This window comes from Centroberyx gerrardi, chromosome 7 (assembly GCF_048128805.1).
Source record: "Centroberyx gerrardi isolate f3 chromosome 7, fCenGer3.hap1.cur.20231027, whole genome shotgun sequence".
Taxonomy (NCBI): domain Eukaryota; kingdom Metazoa; phylum Chordata; class Actinopteri; order Beryciformes; family Berycidae; genus Centroberyx; species Centroberyx gerrardi.
Genome location: NC_136003.1, coordinates 17,558,000 through 17,580,116, shown reverse-complemented (window position 1 = coordinate 17,580,116; position 22,117 = coordinate 17,558,000). Strand labels below are relative to the sequence as shown.

Genomic DNA, 22,117 nt, shown 5'->3' with positions numbered 1-22,117 from the left:
AATGCCGCCTCAAATACTACTGCTGCTACTACTGTTACTACTACTACTACTACTAAGTCTGAGTATAGGGTGAATTGAACAGCACCCCTGAAGCTGGCAGGGATTCAGTGACTTCAACAGGACAGTCTCTTTATCCACTAGGTCACTCTGACACCCCAGAATTCAACCTTGAAACCTAGTTCTGGATTCATTCCTAGATACAAATTCAAAGGACAACCAGCTGTCATTACTGTAGATAGACCATTTAATGAATTTACATCAGATATACAGTGAAATGGACAAAAAAAACAACAACGCATCATTCTCCAGCTCCCTGTCGGTGTTTACACTTATTACAGGACAGACTATAGATGATTGGTGACATCAAACCGATTAGCGTTTGTTGCGGGAGGCCGGGGGTTTGAGGTCCCCTTTCCTTTTCCTTTTGAAGCAGCCGGGCTTAATGTGCCCAAGTTAAAATAACTGTGGTTCCTATATTCTGTTTTCATACTTCGTCCACAAAGGGAGTATTAATGAGGTGTCCACTGGCTGCCATGGATTTCTTGCCGTCCACAAATTTCTTCGCAGCCTGTGAAAAGAAACAAAGGTTGTTTAAATTTCGAAGTTTGAACATTTGTATTCACTGCTCAGTTAATCTCTGAAGAGATGTGATTAGCAATATGGACAAAATATATTGCATTATTTTCCAAATATGATCACAATTCATGATATGCATCGCAATATTTTTCATTTTTCTTTTCTAAGGCCTTGTTGCGAGTTACAACCAAAATTTCAACAGGACAGTATTCCATTTGCCACCTTTAAATCAAGTATACATAAAAAAAAAATAACATTTCATTGAACACAAGTAAATTAATAACTTAAACACTGTCACTGGTCAAAGTAGGTTTCCAGACCTATTTTAATGAATTCTAGTTTCAAAAACATGCATTGTGCAGCTTCCTTGGTCATTTATTTATTCATTTATGTCATCTTTTATTGATTGATTTATGTTTTTATTTATCTGATTTATTTATCTGAATTTTAAATACTTTTATTTATTGAACCATTTATTTATTCATTTTTGATTTTTCAAGATCCAGTGCTCCATACTTGGCTACTATAATATATCACAATGTCCTGGTGAAGGCGCATGGTGACGATGAAGGCATGTCATATATACATGTACTCACATTGACCACGTCAGCATGTGAGATGGTGTCTATGCCCTGGAGAACGGCCTGAGGGGCCTGGTAGGCTCCGGTGGCCAGAGCCTGAGCACCCAGCTCCTCCATCAGGCCCTCGGAGCTCTCCATGGACATCAGGTACTCTGCTTTCATCTGGTTCCTACACAAAGCAGATGTGCAAAAGTCAATTTCTTCAAGGTCGAATTGTCGGCGGGTTGTCCAACGATTAGTGAACTAGTCTGTCTCAAGAAAGGCCTATATTTAAATTAGGCTGTACTGTGGATAGGCTTAAGAGCAAGTTTCTTGGCTGTCTTAATGAAAAAGCATGAACTGTGCATTTTTTTAGGCAGAATGCTTATCAATTTCTTCTTAAAATTAATTAAGAAAAAGGGCAAAGAGAAATGTAAAAGATCTTTCTGTTCTGGACTATTTCTTCCTTCGTGCTCGTGATGACTATTCTATCAACAACATACAATATGCCTTGATGTCTGATACAAAATCGATTCCAGATGAAAAAGCATGAGTAACCATCTCACAGCAACAGAAATGGAATTATTGGTCCCACCGTGACGTCTGCTAGAAAGCCATTCATGAACCACCTATGAGGCAGGCCAACATTATTCAGTGAACTCACTTTGCTCTGGTGACGTCCGCCTCAGAGACATTTCCCTCAGCCACACCTGTCACCTGGGCAAGGGCAGCTTTAATCACCTGTACAGAGAAGGACAGCGAGCACGAGTACAGTGAAATGCAGATTCTAAAGTCATGCAACATTTCTGATGAGGTTTCATTTATCTTTGAAGGTGTGACTTGTAATCTGGCAATCACCTCTCCTGCAGAGTCAGCTTGTGCTATGGTGTAGACTCCAAACAGGCCAGAGTCAGAGTATGAGGCATTGAAGGCTGTGGCCTGAAGGACAGCAAGAGGTCATTAGCCATTAGGACAAAACTCCCTGCATTCATACAGTATTCCAGAATCCAAAACAACAGTATTCCAGAATCCAAAACAACAGTATTCCAGAATCCAAAACAACAGTATTCCAGAATCCAAAACAAATGCTTCTGTCTCCTCTTCCTAACGCACGCAGCTTGTCAGCACGTGGGGGAAGTAACTCACGTCGAACAGCTGTGCGGTAGCTTTGGCGATGCCCTGGCTCAATTTGCTGGTGATGTTGGAGCCCCTCTTGACATGTGGGCCAGCTCCCAGGATCCTTTGCAGCACACTGAAGGCATTGGCCTCAGCCGTACCTGTCACACCACCCTCGCTGGCGATCAGTGTGTGGACCAGGCCATCATTGTTCTGCATCCGCAGCTCGCCTACACACACACACACACACACACACACACACACACACACACACACACACACACACACACACACACACACACACACACGCACACGCACACACAGAGCACCATCATGACAATGACCTTGAGCAGTAGTCATGTAAAATAATCTATTGTCAAACATTCACCTCATTAATATCTGTTAATATGCATCCATCATAAGGTCTCAAAAGGTCATGCAATTTTCTCATATTTTTCTACTATGATCATGCCAAGTTTTAGCTCATTTCTGAGCAATCGCTAATAAGGTGTGCCTTGGAATTGTATTGTGGCTCTAAAAAGCTTAAGAACCACGGCTCCACCCATCGCCGTTCAATAATTGTAATGCTGCTGTAACACAGGGGGTCTTACCTCCACGGTACACAGCCTTAGCCGCAGCTGCTCCGGCCCCACTGCGGACACTCAGGAGCCCTTCCCCTAGCTGCCTCAGGACAGAGTGCTTCACACCTGGACACATAAGTTGGAGAATATTAACATTAGCCTGGAAGTGGAATACAAAGCACTGTCATGAGCAAGATTTTCTCACAAACACCACATACTCTGAGGACAGAGACTGGTGTCAGCGCATAATATGCTGTCGTTCAGACATGCCAACACATGCATGCTAGTCAAGTCAGCCTTGTCACATACACACACGCACACACACGTACACAAACCATTAGTACCACTGCTAACCTCTTCCCCACATACCAGCATCTACTGAATGCCTCTGGGTCTTTGGACAGAGGCCAAATGATATTTGAGCGGTAAGCAGGCAGGCAGGGGTGTATGCAAGGACGTATGCTTGCATTACGTGCTTGTGCGTGCACACACACACACACACACACACACACACACACACACACACACACACACACACACACACACACACACACACACACACACAAAGTATATTTACATCAACAAGACTGAGATAGGACTTCACAGTGCCAGCAAACCATTAGCAAAATGGAGCCTTGATAAGTACAGCCTGCCGGGAATATTCTTTAGAAAGAGAGTAGCTGTGATAAAGCAAGACTAGAGCAGAGCCTAGATAGGTGTCCTTGAGTAACAACACTAGTGGAGACTCACCTAGTCCTACAAGAGCCATTCTGCCAGTGGTGAAATGGTTCTCAACAAAGGACTGCAGCTACAGAGGGAGGGATAACGAGGAGGAGAGGCGTGTAAGAGCTATGCACAAACTAAGAAAAAAGGCCTTGGAAGGGTGACTGAAATCACTTGCTTAAAACATATTCATATATCTTGCTAATTTCAGTCAGTTGCTACCATTCCCCCCAGAAGCCAGAGAATGACTTAGCAATGGAGTTAACCTCCCCCTTCAAGACCATAGCATTGACTAGTTTCCTATATGGAGGAATAGAACAAGCACAGATCCATACCTGTTCAGAGGAGACACGACCAACCATGTAGTCGGGGCAGTACAGAGAGTTGGACAAGGCGTTCTTGTACGCTGCTTCATGCAACTTCTCAATCACACCTGCAGGAGAAAACAGAAAACAGTCCAGTCAAAGAGAATTAGACAACTAAGAGGTAGATACTTTGAATACTGATGATCCAAAACACTCAACTGAATAACATATTTCATCATTAAAATACATGACATGATGCTACGGATGAGTAGCATTTCAACATGAAAATCCAGGTGATCAGGTGTTGTACTGACTTATCTGTGGACACTGCTGGGCCAGTGCCTTGTCAATCTTCACCCTGGAGGTCAGGTCATTTACCTCCCATGGCCGGAACTCCTGAGCTGTGGTCACGCTGACCAGATACTCCAACACTGAGTCTCTGGACACACACACATCAATACAGGACTGGTAAAACTGTGATGCATCACCATGACTAGGGCTGCAATTTACGATTATTTTCATTATCTATTAATCTGTCAATTATTATTATTTTTTTAGATTAACGGTTAATGATTTAGTCTTTAAATTGTCGAAAATAATGACAAATGCCCATCACAAGTTACCAGAGCCCAGAGAATTGTCTTAAAATTGCTTACTTAGTCTGACCAGCAGTCAAAAACCTCCAAAGCATTCAATTTATAATGATATGAAACAGAGAAAAGCAAGCAAATCTTAGCATTTGTGAAGCTGTAACCAGCAAATTTTTACTTGATAAATGATAAACGATTACTCGATTATCAAAATTATAATCAATTAATTGACTTGTGGTTTCAACACTAAACATGACCCCATGTTCAGCAGAGCTATAATAAAACATGCATAAAACATATGAGCAGGTCAATACAATAAATAGTGGGCAACTAAATACTGGCTGACATCTGACGATTCCAGAGCTCTCGCTGAACGAGAGGAAAGTGTTGTCAACACAAAGATAAATGTGTGAAAATAAAGTGAGAAGATTGTGCATCGCCCACATTGTGAGCACATTGTCCTATAGCTTATGTGCGCTCTGGGTGTTCCACAGTTGCTGTGATTTGCTTTTTCAGATCATTAAGTGGGAGAGGAATTTCTGTGGCCCGAGGGAGTGACTATCCCCGATCCTCGTCACTTATCCACGAGCCAATCTGGCAGAATCTGCCAGAGAGACAAAGTGGCCACTTACACTTCCCATCCATCCATCCAACATCGGCAAGGAGCATTACTTAATGAACGTGAAGCATGACAGCGATTCCATAACACTGATGCTATGACTTGTCTCAAGCCTCCAAAACTTTTTTCCCCACCCACAAAAAGAAGACTACATTTCTAACCACAACCCCATCCATCATTCCACTGTCAGCCTCGAGCTGTGGGACCAACACTACAGGACTGACAGAACCATGGCAGCACTCACAGGTGGTCTCTCAAGCAGTCCACAGAGTAGACTAGGGTCTCCCTCGATGATGTCACGCTGCAGGGAAACACATGACAACACAGTCAGTTTAGTGAGTTGGGCTGTGGGAATGTCACACGAGTACTGTCCTGTTTATTTATAGCAGGATAAGCGGTGACATTCGATGTGTGCGTGTTCGAGTGAGGGGGGAGACAGACGACACTGACTCACCTTAGGCTGCCCCCGACTGCTTCCACACCACGACAGAGCCTAAAGGCAGAAGCTCCCTTATTAGTCTACAAAAAATAACAACAACCATTATTCAGCGAGATCCCACTGCAAGTTGGTGGTATAAGAGTAAGAAACTCTGGGGCTGAGGGTTGAGATGCCCCTTGACAAAACAAACAAAACTGTATTACATTGCAAAAGGGAAGTGAGAGGGAAGTGTGCATTGAATATCTTCCAAACCCAGTCCTTCATTTGTCACAATTAATTGTAGAAAAGACACCCATGTAAAAATGTGTTTTAGTTTGCCTGATTTTTTGTGTTTTATGTGAAGCACATTGAATTTGCTTTGTGTATGACATGTGCTATATAAATAAAGTTTGCCTTCCCTTGCCTTGGTGCAGCATCTTTGATACAGCGTACCAGATTAAGAATATCCATACAGTAGTAAGTAAAGGCACTCATGCACAAAATTAAAATAGCTATAGAAGCAATGGGTCACAGTTCTCCCAGGCCGCCCCTTTGACAAATGCATCACACATTTGCAAATTACCAAGTTAGCTGCCAATCGTAGCACATGAGAAACCCCCTGGTTCTCCGCTGTCTCATAGCGACTCCCAGCTCTCACAAACACTCCGACACTGGACAAGGGGGAGTAGTTCTCCAGCGATGCTATCACAAGACCGTTTGGGAGCTTGGACACCTGAGGCAGCAAACGAAAAGAAGGTTACAGAGAATCTGGAAAAAATTCAAGCTTTTGAACCTTCTTGTTCTGGAAGCAGCAGAGATAAACAGAAGAGTTTTGTGGTGACAACTGTCTAGACAAAAGGTCTTAAGACTCGGTTTTAAGAGTCAGAAAATGTTATGCTGTGACGTAAGCAAGTGGACCCTGTGTGAAGTAGTGGGCATGTATGTTTGAATATGATTTATGTGTTACTCTGAGATGGAACTTCATTGATTTCAAATGAGAGAATCCTTTACCGCCGCATCATTCTGTTGCAGATGCACTGTCATGATGCAAGTGTTGCATGTGCTGGACTCATTCTATTTGCACTCGTTATGCATGCATAAACTACGACTGTCATTTTCCCCATTTTTTACTGCCTCCGTTTATGTTTTTGTGACAAAAATATTTTGTGTGTTGATCAAATAATGTATGCTGAAACACAATTAATAACCACGTCTAATCAGTTTCATCTCAATACGTGTGAGCAGGACCTTTGTGTACAACAACTGCACATAGCTTGCAGCAACATAAATGCATTACGGATTAAGTGTGAATCTGGACTGAAACAGCTATTTGTATGTAGAGCAGAGCAGCACCTACCTGGACATCCTGGGCAGGGAGGGGGGCAGCGGGGGCTGCTTTGCGGACTCCATAGGGCTCAGTTAGAGCCTCACTCCTCCTGGCAGCGGCGTAGCATCGTTTCTGTGGAAAACAGCAACACCAAATTAAAGCCAATGCTACTTCTCCAGCAGTTCTTTTATTTCTCCTCTGAGGGCACCTTTTTTGATAGTAATGGGCAAAGAGGGGCAGGAAAGTGCAAAACTACTTCCCCTATCCTTGAGTGACCCTAAATTCCAATTCCCGATAAAGCTTCAGCAGGTGTAAAATATCAGGATCGAGTTTAACAGGCTGTTAGAGAAAGAAATAGTTTCCTCTTGCCTTTCCCTGCTGTATCCCTGCTGCCTTTCTCCCCTGAGTGTATAATGTCAAAGAGCAGTCTGGTAACAGAGTGATCTTAACTCCACAAAGATTAATGCTATTTATAATGTTTCACAACAGTTACTGCCAACTACCTAACCCCGTTATAAACAACATCAGTCTAACTGTCTACTATCAGTTCAATTCTATCTAGGCTATACCAAGCTGCCAATTTTTTTTTCTACTTATCATAGTGGAAATTAAAACAAGTAGGTTGGGTGTAGTGGAGTAGGGTGACCTGAAGTGACATATGTAAATTTAGCAGCGTAGAGGACCACAACCGTCATGCATCTGCCATGTCAACAACACGCGGGGCTATTGTAGCTGCGTGCAATATACTGTATGTTGTCATGTTCATGTCCTGCTTTCAATTCCAGGAAAACCCCAATATATCGATTATGAGGATTTTGGCAGCTCGTTGAAAGAGTAAAGTCTGTAAGATTACCTGGCCGACACAAAACGCGATGACACACTCGAATAAGGAAATATCACCTGTGTATAATGTTGTCTGCTACATGACACTTCGACCAACTTAAAGGAAATAAATTAAAATCAATCTGAAGATTCATGGGTTGTGAGATGACCTTCAGGTTGCGCAGGATCCAGCTGAGCTAAGTACTACAACTAATACTATAAGCAATGGTCATCTCAGCCGGACCAACTGCTGCCCACCTAACTCCCACTTTAACTGATAATTTGGTTGGACTTAACTGTACATGCGAATGGTTCAGGGAGACGTTGGTAACTTACTTGTAACCATGGTTAACTAGCTAACGCCTAAATTCGCCTAAGTTACCCACCTAGCAAGCTAACTAGCCGCACAGAGCCTAGCCAGCGAGCTAACAGTGGTGAGATGTGGCTTCACCTTCAAAGGAAACAACGAACCACAACTATTGGAGTTTAAATCCAACTGGCTACACAGCTCAGATCAAACAGGGAAAACATAAGACTCACGGAGAGATGATTAAGAGACCGGATTCCTCTCATGACTCCCGACTCTCTCCTTCAGCCGGTGCTAAAAGACAGATATGGCGGATTGACGTCCTACCCACAATCCACTGCCCGTTGCAGCAAATCAAAGATATTTTGCGATGTCAAGATACAACTAAAGGTTTGTCACTGGGTTTGATAAGCTACTGTGGTGGTTTTCAGTCACATGCTGTCATAACCCGAACACACTACAGGTTTTCATTCCAGCCAAACACTACAGCATCTGATTTCGTACCTGGCTGTGATAAAATCTTGACAAATGGCCTGTGTGTGTCTATTTGGGGATCAACGGCAAGAAAACGTCGGAGAGCTCCTGGTGTGGAACTGTCTTGCAAATTTAACTATCTCTTAGACGCGTAGTGATGACGTGTTTCAGACCGTCGCTTTCATTTTCCCAACGTGTGCCGTACGTTATTTGAACTGACTGAAGAGCGGTGTGCATTTTAGTTAGTTTTCTGTCCTCCGTGAAGCGAACGCCGAGAGGACACACGGGCACATAGTTAGGTTACTTATATCCAAACCCGCTTGAAATCCGAGAAAAACATGGTGAGTAAACTCATGGCACCACAGTAGCAGATAGTAGCAGATTAGACCAAATCATTGCACGGTCCTCAGCTCCATCAGTGCTACTGCAGCCAGCGAGCTAGGTTGTGCTGATTATGAAATTTTAGCTGACGATTATAAGTCACACAAATAATCGCGATTTATTTATTTATGTTTTTAACAATATTACAGTATAACTGCTCAGTTAAACAGGGTGCGTTTCTGTTCCGTCTGTTCGCGCCGGAAGGGTACGCAGCTATTTACTTAGCAGCTGCTCAGCTGGCTGCGCACGCATCAAGCTGCCAATCTGGAACGGAGCCGGATCAGAGGGGCTCATACAAAAATTCTACAGTAACATTTCTCAAAATTCTGGATTTTGATACTCTGTTACTATGACGGCCCACTGTCAGAATCTTGAGACATTTTAATAACCAAGAGGTAGAGCCACAGCAAATAGGCAGAAAGTGCAATCACATTCGGTTTGTTACAGGTTGAGCATAGTCTCACATGCCATGTTCAGGGGGCCATAATACAATAATGCTACAGTTACATTTCTCATAATTCAGGATTTGGATACTCTGTTACATTGTCTATGATGCCCCAGTGTCAGAGTCTTGAGACATTTTAATAATCAAGATATATGGCCACAGCAAATAGGCAGAAAGTGCAGTTAAAACAGTTGTCAATTAAACTATAAAAAACTTTTTGGATCAACACCTAAACATAATTATGAAAAAGTCCAGGTCCTGTCTGGTAGAGAATTTGTATTTTTCCAAGAATTCTAATATATGAGGCAAAGAACACTCTCAATACAGAGGAATTCCTCTGCAGACAGCCCACGAATAAGTAGCCAACTTCAGCTTCATCTGCAGTGCAGTGTTTTAATTTAAAAGCTTGTTAGAGTAGTGAAACTATTTGGAAGACAGGTACACACTTGGGTTTATTTATGTGGGTTTATTTATTTAAGAGAAAACAAAAACTAAACTGAAACTATGAGGTAGTTTATGGAATCAGACGATTATAGAAAATAATCGTCCTTATTTAATATAATCGCGATCACGCCGATACGATCATCGGCACACATGTTTACAGACAAGGTTGTTGTCTGGATGTAATGTTGGTTTGCTAGTAGTGTTGTTGTTGTTTCCATGTACTTGCTGAGTGAAAGTTGCACTACAATGTTACAGTTTGGGGATGGGTGGTTGGAGGGGTTTCAGGGATTCCCCAGCAATATTAGAAATAGTTTAATTGCCCCAGGCTTTCGGAAATATTTCAAACTTTATAATAAAAAAAAAGCTACTTAGAGTGGCCTCCACAATTATTGGCACTCTAATTATAGAGCAAAGTAAAAGCAGGGTTAAAGTTGCTCCTTACAAGTGTTTAACTACAGTGGACAAAATAACAGGCACAACACAAGTAAAATGACTCTAATTTTGAAGTAACTACAAATACAAGCAATCTGTCAGTCACTACTTTTATATGTGAGTTTTCAAAGCACGGAGGATCACCTTCAGCTTTGCAGCAGATGGGATGACTTGTTTATTTTTTTTAAATTAAATGTTACTGCGCAGTGTGCATTGGAAACTCACCTTTTTTTAACAATTATCTTTGAATAAAAATATAATATTCTGAAACTTCTGAATTAAACAGTAAAGGCCTTTTCAACTTATCTTTACCAAGTACGCTAATAACTCTGCAGAGCACTGTAGATAAACTTGTACTATAATTGTTTCCAGGCTGATCCTGAAGTGAACCCCAAGGCCTACCCACTGGCTGATGCCACTCTGACCAAAACCATCCTGGATCTTGTACAGCAAGCTGCCAATTACAAGCAGCTCAGGAAAGGAGCTAATGAAGGTAAATCAAACCTTTGTCTGACTTGTTTTGTAGTGGCGAATATAGTTGCACACACAGTTATTTCACTGGCATGCAGGTGACGCAGACTGGATCCGAACCCCCGGCCAAGGAGATATTTAGGCTTATGAAGTGGGTGTCAGGAGCCTTCTGCAACATGCAGATAACAGTTTGTCTTGGTCACCTTGTGTTAGAATATTGACAGGGAACACATTGTTACTGCGGACTAGGGCTGGGCAATAATTCAATATTATCGTTTATCGTCTTTCAGTGGAATCATATCCTGATGATATGGTGTTTTTTTGGGGATATCGTGACACAAATCTGCTGTCTAAATTGATGATGACAAGCAAATTTTATTATATAGTTCAGCACGATGCGGTGGTTGTGGTGCGTTGCCTACAGCTTCTGTCATTTTGTTGCGACTGTCTGTCAGTTCTGTCTCTCATCACCAATACTAAGTTGTCCCCCATCTTTTCCACAGCCACTAAAACCTTGAACCGTGGTATCGCCGAGTTCATCGTGATGGCGGCTGACGCTGAACCGCTGGAGATCATCCTTCACCTACCTCTGCTCTGCGAGGACAAGAACGTCCCCTACGTGTTTGTGCGCTCCAAGCAGGCTCTTGGGCGTGCCTGTGGGGTGTCCCGTCCCGTCATCGCCACCTCAGTCACCATAAAGGAGGGCTCCCAGCTCAAGCCTCAGATTCAGTCCGTACAGATGGCTATAGAGAGACTGCTGGTGTAAGCAGAGGCTCACTGGGAAGTGCAGTGCAAAAGGTTCCTAGGTTTTGTCACTGATATTTTTGTACATGGAACAAGCAATGATCTTATTTGTAAATGCTTTTCGTTTTATCTTTTTATCTTTTCTCAAACCTACAGTGCATGGTTCTGTTTCAATTTACACTGCAACACTTGAATGTATTTTCATCTGAAGCTATAAATTGTGACAGAAAGTTTATGAACAGGGAAAGCATGTGTGCCAATAATTCTGAGCTTTTATATAACTCAGATTTGATTGTGTCACTTAAGCATGGCAATCACAGATAGTTTTTCTTTAAAAAGCTTTACTACCAGGAGGATTATGATCATTCCAGTTTGCAGTGTTTTATTGTTGGTAATTTTCAAGTTGACTTGAAAAGATTGTAGTTTTTAAATGAAACACTTGTGATCAGAACAAATTGATGAAATACATTCTTGTCACTACAACATGCTTATGTAAGAATGTGTCTGTCTTTTTTTCACATCATGTTGGTTTATGTTGGTGTCCTCCAGAATTATTGGCAGCTTTGATAACAGTTGAACAGCTGAAAACTTGGCTTAGTGCCAGTTAAATGCTTGTCAGTTGTGTGTTGGCAAGTAATGTTATTTTCAGTGACTAGGCTTGCCAGTGTTTAACAAATGAAAATAAGGGACACTTAATTAAATTGTTAGGGGGGAGTATAAGAATTTCATATATGGGCTAGTGGTCTAAATGTGGAAACCACTGAATTTAATAATTCATGTTATTGTCTACCACAGACCAATCAATCCTGTTAACATGAACTACTCTCTCAAAGCCAGAGAGCAGAGAACTGTGGCTTGGAGCTACAATGTTATTAACATGTAAAATCTGAAGCTGCTCCACAGACATTGAACAAGGGGTTATAATTTCCCCAAATGTTTGACTTTTTATACCCAAATGATCTTTATTGTACAAAATTGTTAACAGTTTGGAAGCAAAAAATGTCACAATTTCTTGCCTTGGGTGACACTTGTTCATGTTCACAAATAATACAACTGTTCTGGACAGTTGGAATAATGGAAAGGCAAATGGAAACCTCATTCTTAAGTATTCAATATGCATATTCAGCACAGTGGAAGCAGGCTAAAAGCTAATAGGGATTTTACCTCCAACTCTAAAAACAGTGCTAACTATGCAGTTACACTCTACACCAGAGTAAAAACCAGCATTTTATGTAAGTTATGGTGAAATGGTTTATGTATACAGATTTACACCGTCTCGGTGGTAAACTTATAATGTAGTTGGAAGAGGTAATTTGGCCCGGAACGAAACTTAGTGACAGGACTGTGAGAGAGCATCTCGCAACTGCAGCGCTTTCCACTCCCATCGACTGGGAAATGTACACATTTACCTCTGGAAATTCAATGCCCTGCAGGTAAATGCATATTTCCCACATTTAGCGTAACATACACAAGAGAAGCAACTTGAAATGCATTCAAAATCAGCAGTGATTTTATCTTACCTGAGGGTGCAATTTTGGAGGAAATTATGTGACAATAGAGATGATTCATCACAAGATTCTGTTATAGTTGTTAAGCTTCAATATATTTGCCTTTATCTAGCCCGTCTCATGAATTAGTGAAAAATCTTTTAAAAAGAAAGAAAGACCAGCATTCATGGTATAGGAATCAAACATCTTTATTAGAACCCATATCCATAAAAGGTCACTAAATTGCATGAAGCACACTACATTACAAAAATATACTCAACATGTAACAGGTAGTATAGAACAAGTAGTAGTAGTACAAAACACTACACACAGTTAGCTTTTTCACTAGTAACTTTCAAAAATATTCATTCACAATTATATTCTTTGGCCCATAGAGCATCTTCTGATAGAACAAACAAAAACACTTCCTGATGTTCTTTTAAAACGTAAAAGGCCATCCTCACAGCTAAACAAACCCCAAATAAATACATTACATAAGAATGATACAAAAATACACTATGTTGGCTGGGAAAATTTCGTAAAGATTGTAACCTGGAGCTTTCTCTCCATTTTTCAGTCAATAATGATAGTGTCTGACGGCGTACCGGGGCTGCTGCTCATGTGAGCGTCCTTCTTCAGCTGGAGGGACACACAGCTGAGCCAGCTGCGACTGGTGGGCATTTCCCCCACGATCTCCCACACGTCCGTCTCATCGCAGTACCGCTCGATGGTGTCGTGATACCTGGATGAAGAGTGACCAGTGACCAGTTATTCTTCCAACACCAGCAACAAAAAGGCACTTCGCTTTTCATTACACAGAAAGACTGTAGTTGTGTTTGTCCTCCAGTTTTAACCTTGGATGCACAAGCTACTGTCTTTGTCAGATTTTCCTGGAATAGCCTCTCACCTGTCCCAGCCCTCCTCTCCGCCCAGAACGTAGATCTTTCTATCCACCACAGCAACACCGGGCCGGTAACGCCGTTCTTTCATGGGGGCGCACATGGTCCACTGATTGGTCTTGGGGTTGTAACACTCCACCTTATCTGTGTTCTCTGTTGAGGCATGCCAGCCGCCTGGAAGACAGAAAGAGGGAATGAACCACGTAACAGTGGTCAGTGTAATTATGTTCCCTAATTTCAGCAGAGTGGTTACTGAAGCTGTTGATTAGTGGGCAGCATTTTTGGACCACTGTGAATCAGCAAAAGACAATGTTCTAGCAGAGTGCCATGCGGTATAATACCTATAACGTAGATCTTTCCTTTGAGTGTACAGGCAGCTGAACCAGAGCGAGCAATCTGCATAGGCGCCACCTCTGCCCATACAGCGGTTTTAGGGTTGTACACCTGGGCTAGATCTGTGCCATCGCCGTCCTCCAGCACCGCACCACCTACGACCCGGGAGGACATGCAGCAAAACATGAATGCATTGCCAACAGGAAAGCAACGAATATGGAACACTGCCAAACACTGTTAATAAGCTGAAATTTGCAGGCACTGACAGTAAACCAGTACATTTTAAATAAAAAAGCACAACCCTGCAGGTGTGTAACCCGCATTCCATACCAGTAACATAGAGCAGTCCGTCGAGGGACACCACGGCAGGGCTGGTGACGGCCATCTTGACAGACTCCATGAATTGCCAGGAGTTGGTGTGGGGGTTGTAGCACTCCACCGAGTCTAGGCGAGAGCGGCCTTCCCACCCGCCCACCGCAAACACGTAGCCGTCCAGCATCACCAGGCCTGGGAAGAGAGGGGGAGGAAAGAAGCAACTAATTGAAGTAATTGAAGATAACAGTGGTTATGCCATGACATTTTACATTTACATGTTATGACACTCTTATCCAGAGCGTCTTACAGTAAGTGCAACAGTAGAATAAGCTTCTATCCATCTTCTAAAAAGAATAACAGCTAAGGAGAGAGAAAAGGGATTTTTTAGGAGTAACTACAGTGAGTAGATGGCGGGAAATCATTCAAGGGAGATATAAGGTATTTCTTGAAGATGTGAGTTTTCAGTGTATGATGGAATATTGGGGGGTGACTATGCTCTTGTTGTAACAAGGTTGGCCGGCTGCATTGTATGACGTAGTATACTGTGCGTTACATTAAATGACATACTGACAGGCTTACCTAACTCTGAGCGAGCTACATTCATGGGAGCCATCTCCAACCATGAGTCGAAGCAGGGGTCATAGCGCCACATCTCCCTGCTGGCTGAGCCATCAGGAAATTCTCCTCCGGCCAAATACAGAGTAGAGCCTATGGAGGGAGAGGAATGGAAATAAAATGAGGAATCAGATAGATGGGAAGAAAAACACACCGCATACCTTTACATCTCTCAAGGCTTCCACAATTGCCTTTCCATGTGCACTGAGAGGGGAAACAGTATGGAGAAGGGAACCCACCACACAGTCGGTTATGAATGCGTTTGCCTGTAATCTAATTGAACCTGGCAGTGTTCTCTCACCTGACACCACCAGACCGTGCTTGCTTACAGCGAAGGGCAGGCAGGCCAGGTTCTTCCATTGATTAGTCACAGGATCGAAGCTCTCAACGCTGCGCAGCACCACCTTGTCATCTTCCCCGCCCACTGTCACGATCACTTCAGCTGTCCCTGTTGCCATGGCAACAAGAGGGAGGGAAGAGTAGGGGTACACAGACAGTATTGAGCCAAGGGGGAGCTATTAACTTTATTAAATAAAAGGACCAGCCCACAGACATGCTGGCCTTTGGATAGATGTTTATTTTCATTTTGGCACCGTTTAATATAGAATGGTAGGTAGCATAGTAGAGTGTGAGCATGTGAGAGGGTGTGATGGCAAACCGTCTTTCACTGAATGAATACAGGAGGAAATCAGTATAGTCTTACATTATTATAGTTATCTGAAATCAAAATTAAGCGTGAAACAAGAGGCACTTGAGCTGCCTAAAGTCCCACCATAATCACAATGATATACTGAACATAACCAGTTATGCTAATAAGGCAAATAATTAAGCTAATTAATGCATTAATCAGCAAATATTCCTATCCTAACATACTTGTCAAAATACTTGTCTTCACATAACACATGGGTGTTATTTATATGAACTCCATATCTTAACGCAGTCATCCTCAAAGTCCGGACTCTGGTCCGGATCCGGACCGAACCACAACTGTCTCCGGACTCTGAGCAAATTATACTTTTCATATGTATTAGTTGTATTATCTGCGAGACATCGCCGCGACGCAACAAGTCAAAATTCTTCGCTTTCTCCACCGCAAGCAGCGCTCCGAATGTCCGACTGCTCCACTGTCTGTGTGAGGATGTCTACTCTGCTTTGGTTTGGTCCAATCACATCCCGTCATCTCCATGACAGCGATGGGTCGCAGACGCGACGTCATAGAGCCGCGCTTTTTTTTCAAACTTTATTTATACGTTAAAGTTCAAAGTCTTGGCAACAGACCAAAGATGCCACTTCTCTCATTAAGCAACAGTGTTTGACACAATGTACAATAGTTCTGGACTTATTTGGACTTTGATTCTTGGGATGGTTTGATTCACCTTTGGTGGGTGGGTGTGTGAACCAGTTGGGGGGGGATGGGGAAAATGGGGAAATGGTGATTTTTATTTTGCTTGACTGACCTTAATAAACGGACCTTTGTCTTATTGAAAATTTTCTTTGTGGACCTTTAAGATTTGTATTTGAGTACCCCTGTCTTAAAGCATTAAGGACTAATAGTAGTTTCAAGAAAATCTGTTTTTCCTCAATTTGCAAATGTATGCAGCAAGATGCTCCACAATCTAATCAGATCATCTTCTCTACAGAAGAAACCTGTCAGTATGAAGTTTCTATTAAGTATTGTTCTTGAGTTATTGTTTTTCGCAAGAATGTGTGTACACAGCGACAGACATCACCATGACGACATAATGTCCTGCATACAATGTACCACGGTGGCGTTACATTACAATAAAGTAAAATAAAAAACTAGAATGTGTACATCCTTAAATAAAGGAAATACAATAAAATTGAACATGAAATCTTTTCAGCTTTTGTATTTTGATAACTCACTGTGCAATAATTATTGCAGTGGAGACAGTCTTGCAGTTATGACTGGAGTTGACCATCGATACAAACTATACCCATCCAAGGCAACTATGTGCATATGAACCTGACACTACACGCACTTTTCACAATCACTGAAATACTCAAGTTTTAACTAAAAAAAAAGCGCTGAACTAACTTAAGTTTAACTAAAAAGAAAAAAATGGATGGATAGAAATCCAACTCCCTGATGAGTTTCAAAATGCATGTGCATGGCTATCAGTTGCACTGTGCATGTGTATGTAAGTGTGTTTACCTGTGGACCTGCGTGGCCGCGCCCTGGCGCAGTAGAGCTCTCCACGGCGGTCCTTCAGCAGCAGGTAGTCCTTGGCCTCGGAGATGAGCTTCTGGCAGCCCTGGTACTCTTTCACCACATCCAGAGACTCGATCACGTCATGGAGGTAGTAGGGGCTGATAAGAGGCAGACGAATATGCTCTAGGACCTTAAGGAACACAAGACAGGAGAGGAATGATTTATTAGTCCATCCAGACAGAGGGTCAACACAGTTTGTCCTCAGATTTCCCCATTTCTGCCACAAAGCAAGTTAAGGACACAAGCGCGCACATAATTTATGCCACTGTACTCCAAGTGTGCGATATCTCTATATTTTTTATCTAACATGAAAGGAGCATAATGGAGGGTGTTACCATTTTATTATTACACTGACAGCTGCCTTTAGTGGTCAGATTAGGTCCTGAGCCAAGCCCATGACTGTAGTGTCTGACAATGGTGGTATGTAATCCTCTTGATTTATGCAGCTCTTAATGACTGACAGCTGCTGAGGGCTTCATTATACTGGACCCCAAACCCCTACCCATGCACTTCTACAGGATATGCCTGGGATTAGCACATAACACATAAGTGTGGACTACACAAACACATGCTCACAGCTCAAAAGTCTGCAATATGTATGCATGCACACCAAAGCAAGTAATCTATACATGCTAATCACAGAGTTAGACACAAGGTTAGAAAATGTGATTCTTTAGTGTGCATTCTTTTGATGTGACAAATGTATCACATGGCCAAAGGTATGTGGACAACCCTTCTAATTAGTGGATTCGGCTATTTCAGCCACACCCATTGCTGACAGGTAAATAAAATCAAGCACACAGCCATGCGAACATTGGCAGTAGAATGATACTGAAGAGCTCAATGACTTTCAACGTGGCACTATCATAGGATGCCACCTTTCCAACAAGTCAGTTCATAAAATTTCTGCCCTGCTGGAGCTGCCGTGGCCAACTGTAAGTGGAGGTTATTGTGAAGTGGAAACATCTAGGAGCAACAACAGCGAAGACGCAAAGTGTTAGGCCCTCACAGAGCAGGACTGCTGAGTGCTGAAGCGCGTACAAATCGTCTGTCCTCGGTTGCAACGCTCGCTACAGAGTTCCAAGCTGCATCTGGAAGCCATGTCAGCTGATCGTCGAGAGCTTCATGAAATGGTTTTCCATGGCCGAGCAGCCACACTCAAGCCTAAGATCACCATGCGCAACGCCAAGCATCGGCTGGACTGGTGTAAAGTTCACCGCCATTGCCGTAGTGCAAACTGTGAAGTTTGGTGGAGGAGGAATAAGGATCTGGGGCTGTTTTTCATAGTTTGGGATCGGCCCCTTAGTTCCAGTGAAGGGAAATCTGAACGCTACAGCATACAATGTCATTGTAGACAATCGTGTGCTTCCAACTTTGTGGCAACAGTTTGGGGAAGGCCCTTTCCTGTTTCAGCATGACATGTCCCCATGCACAAAGCGAGGTCCATACAGAAATGGATTGTCAAGATTGGTATAGAAGAACTTGACTGGCCTGCACTGAGCCTTGATCTAAACCCCATCCAACACCTTTGGGATGAACTGGAGCGCAGACTGCGAGCCAGGCCTAACCGGCCAACATGGCCGATTCAAGTGTTCAAGCAGATGTCCACATACTTTTGGCCATGTAGTGTATGACTATAATAGATAAACAATAACCCATAGGTGATGATGAATGATTTTACACAAACAATGGTTTATTTGTAGCAGGTTGCAATAAATACCTGACCTTGCCTTAACTCAACCAAGGCCTCACGAAAATCAGGTGAAAGACAGAGGTACTGCAGTCACAAAAAACCAAACTGACCTTTTCAAAGCTCTGTTTGCGGGTAGAGCATTTGTTCAGCCATAACATGGCGGCCTCGAACACCATCTCCTCTTTGGGCACGTTGACATGGTCACTGGCAATGATCTCTGTCAGTTTGTCCACACACAGAGACAGGAACTCCTCCTGGGGGAAAGGACATAGCAAGAGTCAGAACAGGACAAATTCACCAAATTAGAACAGAACTATTGACTCTATTCCCATACTATTTAAACTCATCTTTTCTGCTTGGAAGTGATAACTGATGGGTCTTGGTTTGACTGGTGATCAGTCAGTGTAGATTAGCTTTGTTTGTGCTATTCAATGACATACACATTACAGATTCAGCGTTTACCCACAGCTTCTTAGTTGTGGTTTTTAACCTTTATTTATCCAGGGAAAGTAGTCTGAACACAAATGCTCCTTTGCATCGCCCCGCTTCACATTCATACAGGTACACACACTTATACTTGGGGCACCCCAATACAACCACAGCCTTCTATTGGCCACTGAGCAGCTCCACTGCAGCAACTGGGAGTATGTACCCTTCAGCAAGACTATCCAGGGATTCAGCCCAGTGACATTCCTGTTATAGGCTGGCTTCTGACATGGTTATATCAGTTTAAGGAATCCGTTTTTTTGTTTTGTTTTTTTTCCCCACCAGAAACATGTCAACATAGCAGCATCACTACTGACAGACAACCTTGACAATGTATGGCTCCATCAGCCTCTCACCTGCTGGTAAACACTGCTGAAGTGCTCGAGAATGTAGTCCATGCTGCGTTTCTCCAGCACCTTACAGGAGTGGGCCTCGGCAAAGCAGTGGATCCCCACACAGTTCATTTCATCCATCTGACACTCCATGAAACGACAGCAGGCCTCTCGAACAGCCATAATGTCCAGCAGGTTAGCTGCTGCTAGCAGGGCCTAGAGCAAATTAAGCAGGGTTTTAGCACGGATGCTAATCAGGAAGGGTGACAATGAAGAAAGGCGAGAACGGCTGATATACTTCACCTGCACATTTGCTTTGGAGATGAAGACCTCTGATGTGTAGGCGTAGCTCACCAGCATGCCAATCATCTGAGGTTCAACTCCATTGATGGCAACCCGTTCCTGTCTGGACTCTATCAAGTCCGTGGAAAACATTGCCTGCAGAGGTTAGAAGAGGGGGTGAAAGGACAGTTCATGGTTGTTTTGTGTGTTCATGGTTCTGCTATTTTTAACATGATTGTGTCACTTTATTGCACTGATTGCATAAGGCAATGCAGCACATAAACATGCATCCTGACTCCTTGTGCCTGTGAAAGCTAAAGCAGAATGGCATTGCACTGGCATATCAGATACAGATACATAACAGATCAATGCAGGCTAATGTGAACAGCTGAGGATCTTTGTTTACCTGGAAGTAAGAGCTAAAGGAGGCCAGTACAATGCGGTGGCAGGGGAACTCCTGTCCCCCACAGCACAGGGTCACATCACAGAAGGCGTTGTTGAGCCGCAGGCTGTTCAGGCCCTGTAGCACGGTGTTGGGGTGCCTCGCCTCCACGAACAGAGAGTCCTCGCTGCCCAGACTCAGAGAAGCTGGAGGAGCAGGAGCAGGAGCAGCAGCGGCGGCGGCGGTGGCTTCCTCCCGGGGTGGGAAGGTAACGTTCAGAGTGGGCAAACCGGCGTTGACTGGAACAATTTCAGCCATATCTCACTCTGCTAGGCAAGTCTGCAAGGCGAACCGGTCAGATAGTTGTGACACTTTCACGTCAAATCTTCACTTTACTCCCGTAGTATTATCGAAGGGAAATATAGCGTACAGTTTGACTAATGCCAACGAGTTAACGTTACATGAATGCAGGAATTATTAGGCAGCGCCACCACACCAGTCTAATAACTAGTGGCTAACAACCAGCCCTGATTTAGCAAACTCAGCAAACAGAATTGCCTTTGCGAGGGAGTCGCAGAAATGAAGAGGCTACACAGAAGAACAATACCTGACATTATCACAGCCAACAAGAGTCCACTTCAGACTAATATCTAACGTTATTAACTAATGAGGCTTAACACAGATGTATCGCTCGGGTTTGGCGGCGCAGTGATAGTTGCTTTCTAACGATGGTGACGGTCACTTCAGTCATGCAAATCTGTCGCTTCGCCAAAGTGCAGACGGTGCAGCGACAGGTTATAATAAACTGCTCGTATTTGTAACGGCGAAGTATATTACCTGGTAGACATAATCGTGTCAACTACACAGTGCAAATACACTCCCCACGTAAGTCTGGCGGCGGACGCAAGAGCAGCTTGAAATGCCTCTCACCTTGAGCTCCTCCCATCTGTAACTCCTCCCGCCGCACGAGCCAAGAGGATTCACTTCTGCCTACTTCCTTTTTCGCTTAAACCCGACTGGCTGTCAGCTTCATGATTCATCAAATCCCTCCTTGCTAGATCTCACTGAGGCTATGTTACCACCAGTACATGAAAACATCACTACCAAGCAAAAGTGTGTTTTTTGTTCTTCAGTGGCTCTCTGTTGGTCTTGGATGCAGCCCAGTCAGAGACAACAGGGACCGTCTCCAGCTCTGCCGGTGTTTGCGCTACCCACTCAGGATGAGCTCCCAGTAGCTCATACTGTCAGACTAGTCTGATGAACTAAGCCTCTCACTCGTAATGACCTACCCCAGCAAAAAACATTGTTTAGTAGCTACTCAGGTCAGATATGTGTGAGAAGCAGACATACAACCCCTATAAATGGGATTAAAAGTAGGGTAGCTCGTTCTGTCAGGTAGGAAATATCTATCGGAATGGACTACTACCTCTATAAATGTATTTAAAAGTAGAGTAGCTCGTTCTGTCAGGTAGGAAATATCTATCGGAATGGACTACTACCTCTATAAATGTGGTTAAAAGTAGAGTAGCTCGTTCTGTCAGGTAGGAAATATCTATTGAAATGGACATCACTTCCATGAACTTGATCCAACTATAATCATTATTTATAATTCAATATTACCCCCTCTATCTCCAGAGACAGACAGCGCACTATCATATGATTTTTTTTGCCATGCTTGTAAGCCTGCTACATAAAGTATATTCATAAGCCTGTTAAATAAACATAAAG

At 43.1% G+C, this 22,117-nt stretch overlaps 3 protein-coding genes across 3 annotated transcripts; 1 reads left to right on the top strand and 2 right to left on the bottom strand.

Annotated features, from left to right (window-relative positions):
- Positions 1-226: 226 nt before the first annotated feature.
- Positions 227-8,286, bottom strand: uqcrc2a (ubiquinol-cytochrome c reductase core protein 2a). Its single transcript, XM_071910450.2, has 14 exons — positions 8,178-8,286; positions 6,846-6,947; positions 6,072-6,221; positions 5,525-5,589; positions 5,315-5,371; positions 4,176-4,300; positions 3,892-3,989; positions 3,584-3,641; positions 2,864-2,959; positions 2,283-2,482; positions 1,995-2,075; positions 1,801-1,877; positions 1,173-1,326; positions 227-568 (listed from the first exon to the last, which is right to left on the bottom strand). The coding sequence occupies exons 1-14, from the start codon at positions 8,208-8,210 to the stop codon at positions 485-487; spliced, it is 1,380 nt and encodes a 459-aa protein (XP_071766551.2). The 5' UTR covers positions 8,211-8,286; the 3' UTR covers positions 227-484.
- A 336-nt stretch (positions 8,287-8,622) lies between these two features.
- On the top strand, positions 8,623-11,807 carry snu13a (SNU13 homolog, small nuclear ribonucleoprotein a (U4/U6.U5)). Its single transcript, XM_071910461.2, has 3 exons — positions 8,623-8,759; positions 10,493-10,613; positions 11,095-11,807. The coding sequence occupies exons 1-3, from the start codon at positions 8,757-8,759 to the stop codon at positions 11,355-11,357; spliced, it is 387 nt and encodes a 128-aa protein (XP_071766562.1). The 5' UTR covers positions 8,623-8,756; the 3' UTR covers positions 11,358-11,807.
- A 1,407-nt stretch (positions 11,808-13,214) lies between these two features.
- LOC139920457 (kelch-like protein 24) lies at positions 13,215-21,268 on the bottom strand. Its single transcript, XM_071910465.2, has 12 exons — positions 21,227-21,268; positions 20,414-20,728; positions 20,029-20,163; positions 19,750-19,941; positions 19,018-19,161; positions 17,158-17,344; positions 15,286-15,432; positions 14,949-15,077; positions 14,385-14,561; positions 14,063-14,209; positions 13,730-13,895; positions 13,215-13,564 (listed from the first exon to the last, which is right to left on the bottom strand). Exons 2-12 carry the CDS (start codon positions 20,705-20,707, stop codon positions 13,396-13,398), a joined length of 1,887 nt encoding a protein of 628 aa, XP_071766566.1. The 5' UTR covers positions 20,708-20,728; positions 21,227-21,268; the 3' UTR covers positions 13,215-13,395.
- Between the last annotated feature and the right edge of the window lie 849 nt (positions 21,269-22,117).